The 17,549-nt window shown below is 48.4% G+C and overlaps 2 protein-coding genes across 7 annotated transcripts in view; both read right to left on the bottom strand.

Moving 5' to 3' along the window:
* Positions 1-4,836, bottom strand: part of Mknk1 (MAPK interacting serine/threonine kinase 1) — a 39,800-nt gene extending 34,964 nt beyond the window's left edge. For all 4 annotated transcript variants that reach the window (XM_047519662.1, XM_047519676.1, XM_047519669.1 and 1 more), the window contains exon 1: positions 4,741-4,836. The gene's annotated coding sequence lies outside the window, so the exon portion shown is untranslated. The remainder of the gene's footprint in view (positions 1-4,740) is intronic.
* A 2,512-nt stretch (positions 4,837-7,348) lies between these two features.
* On the bottom strand, positions 7,349-16,364 carry Mob3c (MOB kinase activator 3C). Of its 3 annotated transcripts, none has more exons than XM_047557545.1 (4): positions 16,023-16,364; positions 12,386-12,853; positions 9,916-10,118; positions 7,349-9,625 (listed from the first exon to the last, which is right to left on the bottom strand). In XM_047557545.1, the coding sequence occupies exons 2-4, from the start codon at positions 12,801-12,803 to the stop codon at positions 9,596-9,598; spliced, it is 651 nt and encodes a 216-aa protein (XP_047413501.1). In that variant the 5' UTR covers positions 12,804-12,853; positions 16,023-16,364; the 3' UTR covers positions 7,349-9,595. The 3 variants fall into 3 exon arrangements, with proteins under 3 accessions (XP_047413501.1, XP_047413493.1, XP_047413510.1); XM_047557537.1 differs by having other exon boundaries at positions 16,027-16,282; XM_047557554.1 differs by lacking the exon at positions 16,023-16,364 and adding an exon at positions 15,879-15,897.
* Between the last annotated feature and the right edge of the window lie 1,185 nt (positions 16,365-17,549).

The following is a 17,549-nucleotide window of genomic DNA, read 5'->3' as shown; positions in this document are numbered from 1 at the left end:
AAGATTTGTAACCCTGTGACAGAACAATACAAAATTTCCAAGTTTCCTAACAGAGCACTGGAAAGAGAGAAGGCAGTGATGTCAGAGTAAGATGGTGGGGGAAATGGCCCTAAGAAATATACTTTCTATAAACACAGTGCTGAAATTGGCATTAATATAATTTGAATTATTATTATTAAAGTTAACATTCATTTAGCACCTACTACAGCTAGTATTCATATCCCCATTTTACAGATGAAGAAACAGACTAGGCAAAGTTAAATAACTTGCCAGTCATACAGTTGGACAGTTACAGAGGCAGGATGCAAACTGGGGCAGTCCAACTCTACAGTCTATACCCTACTTATTGTCTTCCTATAGGAATGAGAGGCTGGACCTTGAACCTTAGGATCTTGAATTCAGGTTCACATTCTCAGTCACTCCCTTAATCTTCCCCAAATCAGGGAGGGCAAAGCAATACATGACAGTAGCAGGAGACAAGTCCTCAGGAGTGAAATCCAATCCCCCCTATTACAGAGAAGGAAGCTGAGACTGAGGATTCAGATGAGGATGAGCAGGCCAGGGCTTGAATGCCAGTCTCCTCTCCAGTGTAGTGCTCTTTCCTCCATTACAGATTCTTGTTGAACTTAATGGTGAGGAAATGAAGCAACAGAACATGTCATATGAGTTGCTTCCCCAGAAGACTTCTGGAACAAACTGCCAACTGCACATCAGAACCCTTGCCTAAAATACAAGGGTGCCCTTAGCTTCTCTAAACTCATTTTAAGATTCCACTAGTTAAGGATGATAGTGCACTGATTTATGGTCCTGCAGGAGTTGCCAAAATGCTCATGTATTAACCCAATCAAGCAGACCTAGACCAGGCAGCTTCCAAACTGTGGCTCACAGTTTAAGTCTCCTTACTGATGTCCCCATTCTGGGTTCTTTGCTCCAGTCAGCCCCTGTTTCATAGTCAGAGTAAACAGCCCAAGTCATGGTACCCAGAGCCCTACAGCAAAAGGGAAAGATGGTCAGCCTTTGAATCTAACCCTCCTAGGTCAGAACCAAGCTATGCCATTTACTAGCTACTTGACCTTGGGGAAATCACTTTAATCTTCCTGAGGTCTGGTTTTTTCATCTTTAAATTGGGATATTGCAGGGATTGTGAGGATTAAATAAATTATAGAGTGTAAAGCATGTGGCACACTGCAAACCACAAAGCAGACACTGATAAATGTCAGTGTTCTTCCCACCCTTATCTACATTTTGTCCACAATCCACCGTTTCAGCTTATTTTCCCTCCTCACCAGCACTCCTCCTTTCCCCTGGCACACATAAACATGCTGTGCATCTCTACCTCTAGACCATCCCTCAAGCTGCAGCTTCTCCCACCCAGCAGAAATTCCCCACCTTCAGGAAATCTCTGGTCATGATGGGATTGATTTTTTCTTTCACTCAAACTCCCACTTTGTTTACATTCCTTACTACATTTACCACAATCAGTCTGATTTCAGTTATTTATGTACTTATCTATCTTCCCAATGACACTGAAGGGAGAAGGCTTGGAGAAGACAATTGCTTACAAAAGGCAGGAAATGTGTTGTTGTCCTCTGTGTATTATTTCTCAATAGGAGGGGCTTGTACATGGAGAACTGTTCTACTCCACTGGGTAGGAGATGACTGCCATTAAAACCATACTAAACACCAAAGTTGTGGGATCAGAAAACAGATTTGAGTAATTTCTATCTGCCTCAATTTCCTAGTCTATAAAATTGTTTAAAGTACTAAAAACAGTGTCCAGCACATAGTGAGCACTCAATAAATGTTAGATATTATAATAATAATGTACAACTGGGTGTGGTGGTACATGCCTATAATACCAACTGAGGTAGGAAGATCACTTAAATTCAGGAATTTGAGGCCAGCCTGGGCAACAAAGAGAGATTTCATCTCAAAACATTAAAAAATAAATAAATCTTAAAGATTATTTTAAAAAGCTTCAATATAGTAAATTAGAAAAAAAAAAAAAAAAAGGTCATTTAACTTCTACAACTATCTCTACCCCTTGATTTCTTGTGTAATTCCAATCAAGTCCTTTCCCATCTTTGGGCATTTCCCCATCTGTAAAATGGAAGTGGTAGAACCAGATGGTTCCCAAGCTCCTTCGACCTTAATGATGTATATTTTTTTGTTTTTGTCATTTTATATATATTTAGATGTTGACAGACCTTTATTCTATTCATTTATTTATATGTGGTACTGAGAATCAAACCCAGTGTCTCACACAAGCTAGGCAAGCACTCTACCACTGAGCCACAACCCCAGCTCCATATTTTTTAGGATCAACAAAGAACCTTTGGTTCCATATGCTGAGGCTGTTGGCAAGGAAAAATGGAATTTGTAGTTGCTGGTCCCCAGATGGGAGAGAATGCTGTTTACCAAGGCCAAGGGCAGAGCAACTGATTAGTCAGTCACCTGTGAGTTTTCCCCTGCATGAACTATAGCAACAACTCTTCAGGTCCCTGAACAGAGCATGACCTCCCTCCCAACAAAACTCACAGCAAAGGCAAGACAAGAGCCAGAAAAAACAGCAGCAATGGCTCATCCAGAATCTCTGTACTTTCAGGCCTTTGATGCCTGTAACTAGGGCATCATCAATCTAAACTAGGGCCCTCCTTAGCCACAAAGAGAAGGAAAACACAAATCCCCTTCTGAACCTGAAAGCTCATAAAACAAATACCAAAGCGAGTAAGTAGGAAATGTCACTGACTCATTTAACCACAAACATTGCAGAGGCCTACTATGTGCCAGCCCTGAACCAGGTAGAGAAGGAATGAAACAGACACAGTCCTTTGTCTGTATGGAGTGACATACCCAAGGCAGACTGTGATGAGAACTCAATCAGAAATTCAGTCTCTGCTACAGAAGAGAGGAACAGGAGCAGAAGGCTAAGAAGTTTCACGAAGGGGGTCACATGAGACATTGGTCTTGAAAGATGAGAAGGAGCAGGGAATGCAAGCAAAGGTTGGAGCAGGAACATACAGGGAGTGTTTGAGAAACAGAGACTCGTTTATTTTGACTGGGGCAAAGGGTACAGGTTTGGGGAAACAGAAACAGGGCATAAAAGAGGTTTGGGAACAGATTACGGAGAGTCTTGTTTATGAGACTGAAGAGTCTAAACCGTATAGTGACAGTGAAGTCTGCAAAGGTTTCTGAGCAGAGATATAATACAATCAGAACAGTGTCTCAGGAAGATCATATGGGCACCCATGAAGAAGATGCAAAAGAAACCACATACTGAATTATTATGGGACCACATAACAGGAGGACACACACTTTCTAAGCATGTGCTGCAATGTAACAGCTCCTATTTACAGACACTTCTCTCCCCCATGGTTGTTTCTTCATGCAATCTGAGTTGACAAGCCCCACAATGACCAAAATCTGCTAATGCACTAAAGTAACAGGACTCCCAGACAAAGTCAAGAGCCCAGCTAATCCTCTGGATTACAGAAAGAGAAAGTTGAGGTGGAAACAGGGAAGGGTGGATGGTAGAGAGAGGGTACCAAAGTCTCCAGCTGTCTCAGTTCCATATAAAAACCCAACTCTGGTCTCCTTTTCACACTGCTCCCAGTCTAGCCCTCTTTAGAGGGGCTGAAGCTAAGGATAGCTGGCTGAAAGCACCTGGCTGATGGATGGGGATCCAGTGACACACTATACACCAACTACCCAGCAGACACTTGGCACATGGGCAGTGGTCAATAAGCATTAGTTCTTTCCCCATCCTGCAAGGTCAGTTACACCTGTAAATGCCACTGAGGCTTCAAAGCTCAGGTCTTATCAACTCTTCCTCCAGAGCCTCTCTAAAGTACTCCAGACCAAAATGGCCTAGTTTACAGGAATCACATATTCAGTACTGATTGCCCGACAGGTGCTATACTAGAAGACTTACATATAATTCTATTCAGCACTCACAATGGCCTTATTATGCCCGTTTTATAGAAGAGAAACAAGCTCTGAGAAGGGAAATGACTGGACCAAGGATACATATCTAGGAAGTGGCAAAGGTGAGCTCTGAACCCAGGTCTGCCTGATCCCAAAGCCAAGAACTTTCAACAACACTTCATTTCTGTCATCTGCAAATGGCCTCTGATCTTCCACTGACAGTCCTACAGGTAGCCTGGAAGTTCTCTAAGGAGAGATACTGTACCTGTCACGACTACCTCTCCCCACTGGACAATCGTCTGCACATGGCAAGGCTTTTAAATATGGTATTGTGAAATATATGAAAACAGTTAAATTTAAAACAATGTAGTGAGCACAGTTCATAAATTTCTCATATGCAAAACTATTCATGATGTTGGACTGTCTGAGCCCTGAGCCGTGCCATAATTTTGCTCCTGATCCCTGGTTAGGACTGAGGCTAATACGGGTCATAGGTTGATCTCCAGTCCTCAGACACCGACAGTGATCTGACCTGTCACAACCCAAACCCCGACAGACCGTAGGCACAGGCAAGCCCAGATGGGACACAAACTGCGCCTTGGTCTCGCCATAGACGCAGCCCCGACAGGTCATAAATGAAGCCCTGAGGATAGTCCTAAAAGAGCGTCCCCTTCGCCTGTCCTTTCGCAGCAGAATCGGGTCGTGACCTCAAGCTGCTCTGAGGTCCTGACTGCCTCCTCCCTCCCAGAAACACAGACTCACTCCAGACCCCCGCCCCGTGTTGCTCCGAGGGACATCTCGCTGTCTCGTTTTTACCTTAGCTGACCACGGCGGGAGCGGTGACGCGCACCCCCACCTGCAGGTCTCTCTGTCGAGAACGCGGAAGAGGCGGTGCTAGACTCGGGGGGGAGGGCCCCAGCAAAGAGGGGCGTGAGGGGGCGGTGCCGCGCCTGCGCCCTAATGGCTACAGGGAGGGGGAACCTGAGTTTCTGCGCATGCGTGTCAGCAGAAGGGCGGGGAGCTCTTTGGCTAGTGGGTGGGGCTTAGCTCGTTTCCATGCTTTCTTTTCCAAGTCTCAGCATCCGGAAGCCACTGAAGCGCCAGGAGTGAGGAGGCCTGGCGGCTGCAGGTGTAATCAATATTTACCGAACTCTTCTGCATGCCTGGAAGAAATTTTTAAACGCCTTCTTTATATATGAAGAAATACTGCTGGTCTTTTCTAAAAAGGGCTAATTCTGTAAGATTTCTTTAAAGGTATGGATGTCGAGAATTTCATTTGAGTGTTCGAGTAGAACATTACCTCCATTAGTTAAAAAAACAAAAACGGGCTGGGGTTGTGATTCAGTGATAGAGCGCATGCCTAGTACATGTGAGGCACTGGGTTCGATCCTTAGCACCATATAAATAAATAGGTAAATAAAATAAAGGTATTGTGTCCATCTACAACTAAAAAAATTTTTTAAACCCAAAAAATTTTTTTACAAGTTTGTTACTTGTAGAAAAACAACTGTAAATGAACTAATACCTCAACCAGACTCACCAGGACACTTCATCAGGCTGTAGATGCCATGAGAGGACAGTGTTTACTTGAATTTAATTCAGGTTCTGATGCTTAGTGTTTCCTTCATTGTAAGATGGAAGTAAAGGTCCCGTCCCTGCCTTCCTCAGCTTGTAGTGAGGGTCTGGTGAGCCATGCTACTTAAAAGAGCTTCTTGGACTACCCATCATTCACCCCACAAACATTTGTTCCCTTTCTCCTTTTTCGGGCTTTCTTCTCACATGTATGATGGAAGGAGGTGGGGGACATTAGGGAACATTAAGAACTTTGCCCCAATCTGGGTGAAAGCTGGGGAGGTGGAGTCTTCTTCCAAGCTTCTGTATTGTTCCTGCCAGAATCCCTCAGTCCAACCTGAAAGCTCCTGTGTATCCCAGCCTCTCTCTACTGTCACTTTCTAGGCCTACCACCAAAACTTCCAAGTCCTCAGAGGCCTTGCTGGTCTGTTCCCCTTACTATCTTAATAACCAGTTGGACCAGAGTCACTCTGGCCTGTTGTGATCCACATTCTCAAAGTTGCTATGCCCCACATGGCAAACAAGTTTAGTTAACACTGGATGAGGGTGCTGAGGGGGCTCAGAGGAAGGGGGACCCTCCAAAGCAGGTGGAATTCCAGCCATTTTTGTGGTTCATTCCACCACATATTCAGCAGCTCTCTGCATAGAGTGGCAGCAGTGAGCTTAAAAGAGGCTGTAGTGTTCATAGAAGCCAAGGTTGGTGGGTCATCCTCAACAGTGGGATGCTGTACCTCAGGGTGAAGAGGATAGCTTACTCCCTTGTTCTCTGATCCAAGGATTGTTATAGATCTTGAGCCAACAGGAAAACAAAGTCCAACCTGGCTTCCCAACCAAGCTGCTATTCTACCTCTAATGCTTTGCTTCTCCTAAGTCCCTCTCCTGCTAGGTTTTGCCCTATTGCCGGAGAGGCTATTTTCTCACATCACTGAGTCCTCAGTTCTCTCTTCCTTTCTCTCTTCTGAAAGCATCCTCTCTGAATCTCTCAAAGCAATTTTTATGTCGGCTTCCTGGTATAGTAACAGACATTTCCATGTATGGTGCAAACCTTGGGCCACACAGTTCTGAGATAAATCTACCCTGTATTTCAAAATGACCATGAGCCCAGTACATGAACTTTCTAACAGCCTGATATGTCCAATGATTGAGGAGGCAGTGAGCAATCTGACATAGTGGGTGTGCAGCTAGAACCCTCTTAGAATGCTGCACTAAGGACCTCCTCTGGCGCACCAGAAGAAGGAGCAGAAGAATAAAGGGACTTTCAGATCCTGGAGCAATGAAAGGATGGAGGGATATTGGGGTCTTGGAGGGAAGCCAGGTAGCTAGCTAAAGACAAACTTGATTGAACAAACTATTATATGTCAAGCACTCAAAACGGTACCTGCAACATCATTATCTATGATGATGATGATGACGATGATGATGGATTCATAGACTAATGAAGGTGCTAAGAGATCAATCAGTCCTTCACTTCTACTTCTGATAATGAAATAGCTGAGAAATATAGGTCTAAAAGGGGAGTACTTACATGGGACTTTGAGGGCTGGGTGGGACTGGAACCCAGGTCTCTACTTCCAAGCTCCTGTATAAAGCCAGGTTGGCTCTTTTGTATGTAGAAGGGGAGCTCTAGGTGGGCCTTTGCTGACCCGATAAAACCAGCTAAATGGATAAGATGATTAACAACAACAAAAAGAACCAAGCTGTTTTTCAACTCTTATCTGGAAAGATTGTGGGTTAAGGTCAGTGGAATAAGAAGACATGAGCCAAGAGATTCAGATGTCTTCTGGGGAATAAGCTCAAGAGTTAGCCCCATGTCCTACCTCCACCATTTTGAGATCCAGCCAACAAACAAACGTCTTTCTCCTGAAAATGGTCTCCTTTCCTATAATTAAGGCTGGAACTTTATTTCCACTCTGTTAGTTTCCCTAACCCCCAGCTGAAGGGGTGAGGTCTTAGAATAGCCAATGCCAGGCGACTTGAACTAAAACAAGGAAAAATTCCTCATCAGATTGAGTTCCCCAGAGGCAAGGGTCATCCGTCCCCTTTCCAAGGGTCCTAGCCTCACCTGTTCTAGAATTCTCAGAGTCCTGGGAGAACCTTAGGACTGGAGAGTTAGACCACACATGGTCATACCAGCCAGTCCTCTACATGGCCCACATTCTCAGGGCAAAAAGCCATTCCAGCCCCATTCTGGCCTGGCTCCTTCCATGGTCTGCCAAGAGCCATGTGGCACCCAGACCACAGCTTCCCACCAGTGGATGCTTTAGTTGGCTTCTTTTACTTTACCAAAAATAACAACAATAAAGTCTTCCTTCTATTTCACAAAAATAGATTTCCCTCCCCCCACCCCATCAGCCCTTGCCATAGTCTAGAATCCACTGTGCAAGCTGCAGTCACTCTGGGGGAAGCTCCCACTCCCCTCACTCCACAGCCACAGACAGCTGCCAGGCCAGCATGCTTCCCTTGGGAACTTCTTTGGAGGCAGCAAAGGCAGAAGTCCCAGGCCCAGATGGCTGGTCCCAAGAGTCCCATCTGTTTCCCCAGTGGGCAGGCAGTTTCTAGGCTGTCAAGAGGGGCATAATTTTGGAGGCTTGGCTCAGCAGGCAACCCCAGCCAACCCAAGGGGTGGTGGGGGTCTCTGGCTAGAAATCCTTGCTCAAAGCAGGAACAGCTGTGTCCTGAAGAGGGTTTGTAAAACCCTTTTTCCATGTGCATTTCTGTGTAACAATCAGGGTCCTAAAGTGGGAGGCAGGTCCTGGGTCTTTACTCCAGATCCATGAAAGACATTTCTCCCTCTTCTCCCAGCGTCAGCATCCTCCTTTGCACATTGAGAGACAGACGAGATGATTCTCGGGTCCTTTCTGGCATTTCATCCTGGCTTCCCAGTACAAAGGCTTTGGGCGGGCAGAATCCTGTTCCTGCCTTAGTTTCTGCACCTGTGTTGTCTGGGCACAGGGCTGGGCATGGAGTTACTGAGCAGCGGAGTACTGAATGAACATCCCAGTCTCTCTGTGGATAGCTGTGCTTGGAGATCCAATCATCCAGAATGTCTCAGGGATAGGTGGGAAGGAGGATGGGGATCTCTCCATCAGCTATAAGATCCTCAGTGTCCTGGGATGGGAGAAAAGACTTCAGATTTCCCAATTCAAATCCACTGGATCCTTGGACTAGAGGATTATTTTGTGTTGGGCTTCAGATCCTAGGAGTCAGTTTTGTAGATTCTGGGAGAATGGAGTCTAAGATTCCTGGTTTAAAAGTCAGGGGACCTGTGTGAACTTTAGGGATCATTCCCAAACCCCAGGAGGCATTCTATTAATCAGGCCTTTCTGGAGGCATAGGCATCCCTGATTGAGCAAATGAGAACCCACATCTGTGGTGGGCCATGGGATTAAGGAATTCAGGGTAAGTTTCCTCCTTCCAACCCCCACCCAGCTCCCTAGGACTCGTGCTAATGGAAGATGGTAGCCTGGAAGTTTCCACCATAAAGATACATCTGTAACCACATTTCATGCACTACATGGTCAGATGCCCTGAGAGGGGACAATGCTGTCAGTACTCCTACAGTGGTCACAATCGGATGGTCCCAACCTCTTCATCCATCCATCCATCTCTCCATTCACCCAACATCTATGGAGAGCCTACTATGTGCTAGGGAGGGTCTATCTCTCACAGACAGACACCCCATAGTTAAAATCACACACATGCTCACACTGGAATCTGTGCTCACTTACACAGAGGCTACTTACTCTCTTGCTGTTACCTCAGCCACAACCACATTCATATTCCCCAGATAGGCTTGGGAATCACTATGGAAGGGTCAGAGAAGAAACCCGATAGCCCACCCCACTCCCAGACTTCATGCCAGGGGTTTGACTTCTCCTTTCCTTCTCTTTGCCCACTTGAAGCCCTCCCCTTCTCCATTCACAAGCAGTGAGGAGGACATGTAGGCAGACTTCTGAGAACCAGAAGTCCAGAGATGTTTGGTATGTGGAGGGGTCCTAGGGCCTTCAGATTCCTCTATCATCAGACTCCCAAGATCCCCTCCCCAGCCACGCTGTGTTCAGATGTTCCATCTGATGGGCAACAATGTCCAGGACTGGGCTCAGTGACAAATCCGCTCTGTCATTTCCCTCTGTAAAGATACAAAGTGAGGAGGGGTCAGTCTGAGCTTGGCCTGCCAGATAGTCCCTTCCCAAACCATAGGACCTAACCCTTCTGCCTGAGCCCGGCCCCTCCTGCCCTCGACCCCAACTCTAGGCTGCAGACTGGATTCACTGTTAAAGCATGGAATCCACTGTCAAATAAATTGCTTCGCCTAATTTATCCACTTGGTTATTTGAGTTTTGTACGTAGGCAGGCTTTGGATCTGAAAACCCCCAAACGCTAGCCTTGGCAGGGGAGGCAATGGAGACCTGGCCTCACCAGCGGCTCCAGCTCCCGCTGGTCCACCAGGCTGAACTCTCGAATGAAGTAGTAGAAGTGCTTGTAGCAGGTGTTGACGTGTGCTTCCGCCCCCATGCTGAGGATGCTGTCGAAGTGGTGGATATAGACATGGACAAAGACTCGGAAGAGGCGGGTCAGGATCTTGGTACAGACCTGCTGGAAGTTCTTGGGGAAGGGAACTCCTAGAGAGCAGAGAGGGGCAGAAAGAGAGATAAACATCCGAGTGACAAAATTCTGCCAACCCTGCCCTCCCCATATAGGCAGTTTTTGCCCAGGGTGGCTTTTTTCTCCCCAGCACACGCATCTCAGCACATTTGTCTGAGAGAGAGAGAGAGAGAGAGAGAGAGAGAGAGAGAGAGAGAGAGAGAGAGAGAAAGCGCAAGAGCAAGCCAGACATATCTTGTTTTCTCAATGTGTTTTTTTTCTTTTCTTTTCTTTTTTCCAGTGCCGGGGATTGAATCCAGAACCTTCTGCATGCTAGGCCATGCTAGACAAGTGCTCTGCCACTGAGCTCTATCCCAAGCATCTCCCATAGTTTATTTTTTAATGAAGCACAAATCTAACTGTGCCTCTCCCCTGCTGAAATGTAAATCAGCTTTCTAAGTTTTCCCATTGCCTAAAGCAGGGCTTTGTGCTCTTGTTGCTGGTGATTGATCAACCCTTCTCAGACCATGATGAAAGTTATGACCCAAACTCTCCCAGAAAGATGTGTATCTGCAGGGATGCTCATATCACACCCTTGTATATAATTCCAAGGAGGGGTGTTCATCAAGATTTGGGTCTGTTTAAAAACTCTTGTGCCTTCAGGACTAAGTCCTAACTTCCCAGTATGGCATTGCACAAGGTCTTTCATGATCTGATCCTGACCTCTCTCTACAACCCCACCCTGAATCCCTCCTCTTTTCAACATTCACACAGTAAGCCCCAGACTCCTAATGCTAAAATTTACTAATTACTAGAACCAGTTCAGGTATTCCTCATTCTTTCAAATGCAATAGCATTTGTGAGCCTGCCCCTAAGCTGGGCCTTTGAACCTTTGGCCTCTAATCCTTATAGTTTTGCTGATGGGTCTGATAACCATTCTAGATATGATAAAATGGAGGTGGTACTTAAAGATTAAGTCACTTGCCCAATGCCACATAATTATTAATTAGTACAGACTGGAGGCAGGATTCAAGCCCTCTTTGCACTATACTGCAGCAACCCTCAGAAGTAAATAATAAAGACCCTGTCCTTGGACCCATAGAAAAGATATTTGTGCACAGCCCCTATGCTCAAGGCAGAGATCTTGGTGGTTTATGTCTCTTCTCCATTGTTGCAGAGTCATCCAGGGTTAAAGGTATGGCTATCTGGGGACTCACAAGCCCAGGGATATAAGGCTAGAATGGAACAGAGCCCAGATTCAGGTCCATACCTGGCTCATCCAGTTCCACAGATCCCTTTTCTCTCTCACTTCTCTTGGTGGGGTTGAGCCCTACCCTGCTGGGAGTCCTTCCAGGTGCAGCCCAGGCCCCTCACACTTATCCTGCCCATCAAGACATTGGGTCCTGAGTCTCATGATACAATGCATGAACACCACTTCTGACTCTCTCCCAATTCAGTGCACTTTCCCTCTTGGCCTCAGTTTCCTCCTATGTAAAATGAAGGTACTACTGTTGGGCATGATAGTACAGGAAATAGCAGCCACTAGCTGGGGAGGATCTGTGGGCATTGAATTGTGACTCAGTGCCAGGCTTTCCTCAGCATTCAGACTTATCCCCTCTGGGCCTGACCACCCTGCCCCACCCATCTCTGAGTCTTATAGCCTTTGTAGAAATGAGCATGAAGCTGGGTGGAAGCAGGGGCCCAGTATACAGGTGGGGCTGCTGTGATGCACACACTGTCATGCCTGCTCAGCCCCTGGGTGGGGAAGCAGGGCCAGGGTGACATCACTCATCTCTCCTCCCCACCCTCACCCGCCCAGGCTGCACAGCTGAGATAAGAAAAGGCCCCATGGCCTGAGCCTGACAAGGGAAAATTCTGCCCTCAGAGTCTCAGTCTGAGGCAAAGATAGTATCTGGGTTTATCCAAGTTCCAACCTCTTCTCTTTCCTGGGGCCAGGAGTCAGAGGGAACTCCCAGAGGATGCAAGTGAGATCAGTCCAAGTAAGTAAACCTGTTACAAATATCTTGGGGCACCTGTTCTGGAAGATTCTGAGAATCAGTGTTTGTGGTCTTGCTGCAATGATATCTGGTGGGACACTTATGCTTGGGGAAGAGTCCCAAAAGGGAGTTAGGCAGACCTAGTTAAATATCTGACTTGAGCAAGACACTAACCCTGTCTCAACCTCTTCTTCTATGATAGGGGATGAAAGTAACCTAGTCCTCAGAGTTGCTATATCAAACTAAATGCCTCAGCTATGGATTGGGCTCCTGGTGGCTCCCTCCCTTCCTGACCAGGTGTTGCTCACCAACACGTGTGGGAAAGACATCCTCATCGTTGATGAGGCCCTCGATCCAGTCCATCAGCAATGCCATATAGCGAGGTGCAGAGAGCTTGGCAGGCCGCCGGTACTGGCGCTCATCCTGCCAGCGGTATTCATAGCGGGGCCCACCAGCCATGACTGGGCAGCTAGACTCGCTGCAGCGTTCAGCCATGGTGCCATAGATGAGGTTGATACGGTTGAAGAAGTCCACCACGTGCACGGCGATCCAGTCATCGATGTTCTCGCCGGGTGGCAGCCTCACCACACTGCGCAGGTCCAGGCCGGACTTGAGCGATGCCTGTGCCTTCTTGTACAGCTCAAAGCGTTGTGTGCCTGGTTCGAAGCGCTTCCGTGGCCGGAACGTCTTGTCCTTGGCAAACACCTGCTTCAGGCAGAGTGCCATGGCCAGGCTTGGTAGGGCCGGGTGTCCAGGGGCAGGGACCTGAGGATTCTCTGCCAAGCACAAGGGCAGGGGAGTGGTCAGGGCCTTATCACATGGGCTCTGACTTCCCAATGCAACGTTTCCATCTCACCTTTCAGCCTTGGGGTCTGTACCCTCCACCTGGAATGGAAATCCTCATCCTCTAGGTCTAGGGCCCTACCCATTTCCAGGAAACCTTAGTTCCCCTTCTAGTGCCCACATGCACCTCTTATCTTGTTTTGTTTTCTCTGCATCACAGTGGCTGGAGTTGGGCTCCAATGACAGAGACTACTGGAAGGAGGCTGGAAGAGATGACTGACCTCTGGGAGCCCCACCTGGTGCAGTGTGGGAGAGCCTAGCTGCATTGTGCTGGGGGGGAAGGGGGAGGGTCCTGGCCTCCGCTTCCTCTGGGATATCCCGTAGTCTATCCGGCCACCGGGGATTCCCAGGGAGCAGGAGGGACTTTTCTACCAAAAATGTCCTTTCCTTTTTCTTCTTTACTCTGAAAGAGGAAAGGGCCCTCACATGGCCAGCTGGGTGGCCTCTGAGTGTAGCTAACAGGCAGTGGAGGAGGGAGAGGGTGGCCAGCCTGTAAGAGCACTGCTTCCTCTGACAATGGCTGGAGGTTCTTCCTTTCAAGCCAGCCTCCTCCAGACCAAGCCATGGGCCCTCCCCCTGCACCTGACACACTGTAAACATTTCTACCACACTTATTTTGCACCTGACACTGGAGGGTAGAGAGTGCAGTTAGATTTACCCAGCTGGGTCCATCTAGAGCTCAGACACACTTGCTTTGCCCCCTATATGGAAGTATCCCAGACACAGAACAGAATTGAGAGGGAGGCAGCAATCAGCCCCAAAGATGCAGGATTCCTGGGTTCTAGTACCAGCTTCACCACTGGCTTGTTAGGTGACACCTGTAGCACAACAGATTTAACCCATTCAATTCCTGTGTCACTTTGATACAGCCAGATTTTTGAACCTCTAAGGGCATCACCTCCTCTCCCCTGTGAGAGAGTGAGCAGACCCAGGTACCTGCTGAGACTGGAACTTAGCCACAAATTGAGCACTGACCGTGGCCCCAGACTGAGCATAAGCTAAGCACTGAACTTGGGCTCCAGGCTGAACTTTGACTTGGCCCTGACCCTGGACAGTCTCAGCCCTGATTCTAGCCTCACACTGAGGCTTGAATCACAGACAAAAGCTGGTCTTGACTTCAGACTCACTGAATGACACTAGAGCATTTTCCTTTCTCACATCTCTGGTAATTGTTGGGACAAGGTTGAGGAAGGGAAGGTGGGAACGAGGTGACAATTGTTTGTAGCTAAAGGCAAGGCATATATGGGCAACAAATCAGACTAATGGAGGGGATGTTGGAACAAGGGTCCTTCTTTATACCCACAATAGGAAGGCCAGGATGGGTACAACAGACAGTTTAGAGAGTACAGTCAGGCCTCTCAGCAGGATCTTGCCCTCTTCAGGGGGGAAAAAAAAAGTTTATGTCATCCATCCTGATCCATTAATTTCTTCCTGAAGAAGTGCCAGACAGATTAGGACCTGAACTTTTTTTCTTGTCTCGTTTTTGAGGTACTAGGAATTGAACACAGATCCTTGCACACACTGGGCAAGAACTCTACCACTGAACTACAACCCCAGTTCAGGACCTGAACTTCTTGAAGCAAAGAGAAGGAGGTATCTATGCTTCAGTTGTCATCTCCATTTCAAGTTCTGTTTGAGGCAAGTGCTTCCAAAATCACTCACACTGCAATTAGGTGGAGGTGCCTAGGCACTCTGCCGTCACACAGCCCCTTTTACTGAGTTTTAGACCCTCACCCTGGCATTCACTTCCATATCCTACCTCTCTAGCCTCACCTTCCACCTCCCTACATAAATCACTTTGCTTCTTCCTGATCTTTGAACACCCCCCCCCCATTCTCCTGTCTGTGCTTTCTCCAGCTGCACCCTGCCTTACCATACTCCACCAAGTTGAATGCCACCTCCTCCTGCAGCCTTCTCTACTGAGCTTGATCTCCTCTTTATGGAGACAGCTCTTTAGCCACTCTGTCCCCACCCCACACCCAGCTGTGGTCAGGGGCTGGAACAAAATAGGTGCTCAGTTTTTAAGGGAGTCTTAGAATTAAAATAGCCCTGAGAAGTCAACTGGCCCAACCCACTTGTAAAGATGGGGAAACTGAGGTCCAGAAAGGGGACTTGAGGAAACTGTATTCACATAGCAAGTTACAGGCAGAACTGGGAATTGGGATAAAGAGAGGTTCAGCCCATGACAAGGAGCAAAGGACCATTTTCCTGCACTGGCTGGTCACTGGCCTGGTGGAGATAAGGACAGAGAGTAAGGGTGAAGGGAGAGGGGCAGCGTCTTCCCCACTAATTAGGCCAGTCTACTTCTTGCCCCCAACACACTGACAATGCCCTTGGCAACTTGGGTGTCCTGACCAGGAAGGTAGAGTCCCACCTACCTGCTGTAGAATTTCAAGGCCTGGGACTTTTACTAGGAAAATGTAAGCTGAGGGTCAGTGCAGGGTAGGTGCCGTTCCATTTATGCCCCTTATGGGCCTTTACTCTCCACCCTGCTCTCCCTGAACCACTGCCCATTCCCCCTCTTAGTCTCTATTTCCTAATGCTGGGCAAATGGTCAGTGGCTTGCTCACCTCTGGCTGTGCATCTGGACTTCCCAAATAAAGACCACAGGGTGACCCTGCCTGTTTCTGACATTTATCCCCCTGCCCGAGCCACACTTGCCCCTCCTTGGGCCTGGCCTAGGAACTCAGTCAAAGGATGGCTCCAGAGTGAACTAAGAATCCAGCACGGGGCCCCCTGCAGGACAGATATCCAAGAGAAAGTACTAGTGAAGTCTCCACACTTTCCCAGCAGCGCTCAGCCAGCCAAGCCCACCCCACCCTCCCCTGGACCCTCTAAGAACTTCTCCCCTCCCACCAGCTGTCAGGACGAGCAGGTTGTGGGACCCAGAGGAGCCAGCCTGACATTTCCGCTCCCGAAGACACGCCCCCCTCAACCACCGCCACCCCCAACCCGTACTTTCGCTGCTCTGAGCCTGGGGCTTCGGGTTCACTGTGGTCACCGTGCCTTTGGGCCAGAGTCTCCTCCGGACCTTGCCACGCCGGGACCGTGGAAGAAATGAAAGTGGAAGTAAGGCAGGGAGGCTGGGGCGCGGGCACTCACTCACGGGGTCCTCCACGACCGGAGAGCTTGAGTCTACTTGGGCTGCAGTCACATGCCGGCGCGCTGGGTCGCTCTCCTGCGGGTCTTCCTCTCCGGCCGCTCCCCTCGCCTGCCTGCCTGCCCTGCCGGGCCGCGGCCACCCTCCTGCCCGCGAGGCGACGCCAGCTCCGCCCCCGGCCCGGCCACGCCGCGGCCACGGGGCGGGGAGGGGCGGGGAAAGGGACTCCCCCACCCCAATACACAGACACTTCACTCGCGCCTTTCCGGAAAGTCCACATCGGGCTCCCAGCTTCCCGTTGAGCGGGGCACTAACTGAGGGACTGGCCCTCTGGGGGTCTCCTTGGCCCTTCAGACTGAAATGTGGACATGTCCAGCTTCTCTCTGGAGCAGACAAAAGGGCTGCTAGATAAGTGGCTTCCTGGAATTTTGGTGCCTCACTTGTCCCTGAACTCAATAAGAGAGCCTGTCTATCCTATCCACTCCCACGTTTTTAGCTCCCGGCAGAGGCAGAGACACGTAGCAGGAGCTGAAAATCCACTTCAGTGAATGAATGAACAAACGAACTGAACATCTCACTCCTGAGAGGACTGGCTTCCAACTAGTATCAAATCAACAGACTTCACCTTCCCCATCAGAGCATTGAGGCTATGGGATGGTTTCCTTTGGCTGGACTAATTCTCCTTACTCTTCACCCAAAGGCACCCATTTCCCATCGCCATACCTTTGTCCCACCTGTTCCCTCTTTGGGATACCTTTCCTTCATTCCTTCCAACCAAATCCAAATCCTTCCAGACCTGATCTGCTCTGCCTACTCCACTGCCTGGATCCTCTCCTGGGGACAGACAAGTATCTCATGTCAGTGTTCAATGTATGCTGTGACCCAGGTCCAGGAATGAGTTGCCTGGCTCTCTTTGGGATGGGAAGGAAGATTGGAGGCTTTCCAGGCTAGGAGGGCCAAGGCAGACAGTGGGCTGCAGAAGTCACCCTGGAGGAAAGTGGGAGATGAACAGGTACAGGTAGGGGAGAGCTGGAGGCCACAGATGGTACACACCATGGCTCAGATGCCCCAGTGGGCTCCTCTTAGTTCTGGAGCTGCTTTATCAATGGCATGGAAGCCCCAGATCCTTAAGGATGTTAGGGCTGGGGGTGTAGTTCAATGGTAGAGAGCTTTCTTAGCATGTGTTGAGGCCCTGTATTCAATCCCCAATCCTGGGGGAAAACATTCCAGCTCAAATATCCATTCTTTTGTTTAGCACCCATTTTTTAATTATTTAAATTTTTTTTTTTTTTGGGATTGAACTCAGGTGCACTCGACCACTGAGCCACATTCCCAGTTTTACTTTGTCTTTTATTTAGAGACAGCATCTCATTGAGTTGCTTAGTGCCTTGCTTTTGCCAAGGTTGGCTTTGAACTTGCGATCCTCCTTTCTCAGCCTCCCAAACCACTGGGATTACAGGCGTGTGCCACCTTCTGCTTGAACACCCATTTTTGCTCTGCCTAAAATTCTCTGAAGTTTTGTGTCTGGG

The sequence above is a fragment of the Sciurus carolinensis genome, chromosome 1 (assembly GCF_902686445.1).
Source record: "Sciurus carolinensis chromosome 1, mSciCar1.2, whole genome shotgun sequence".
In the NCBI taxonomy this organism is placed as follows: Eukaryota; Metazoa; Chordata; class Mammalia; order Rodentia; family Sciuridae; genus Sciurus; species Sciurus carolinensis.
The sequence above is the reverse complement of the archived record's forward strand: the minus strand, read 5'-3'. Positions and strand labels throughout refer to the sequence as shown.

Coding starts and splice junctions, on each gene's coding strand:
- Mob3c (XM_047557545.1), bottom strand. CDS start 12,803: ATGGCACTCTGCCTGAAGCAGGTGTTTGCCAAGGACAAGACGTTCCGG. Junction 10,119..12,385: donor TGTCTTTCCCACACGTGTTG/GTGAGCAACACC, acceptor TCTGCTCTCTAG/GAGTTCCCTTCCCCAAGAAC. Junction 9,626..9,915: donor AGCGGGAGCTGGAGCCGCTG/GTGAGGCCAGGT, acceptor GTATCTTTACAG/AGGGAAATGACAGAGCGGAT.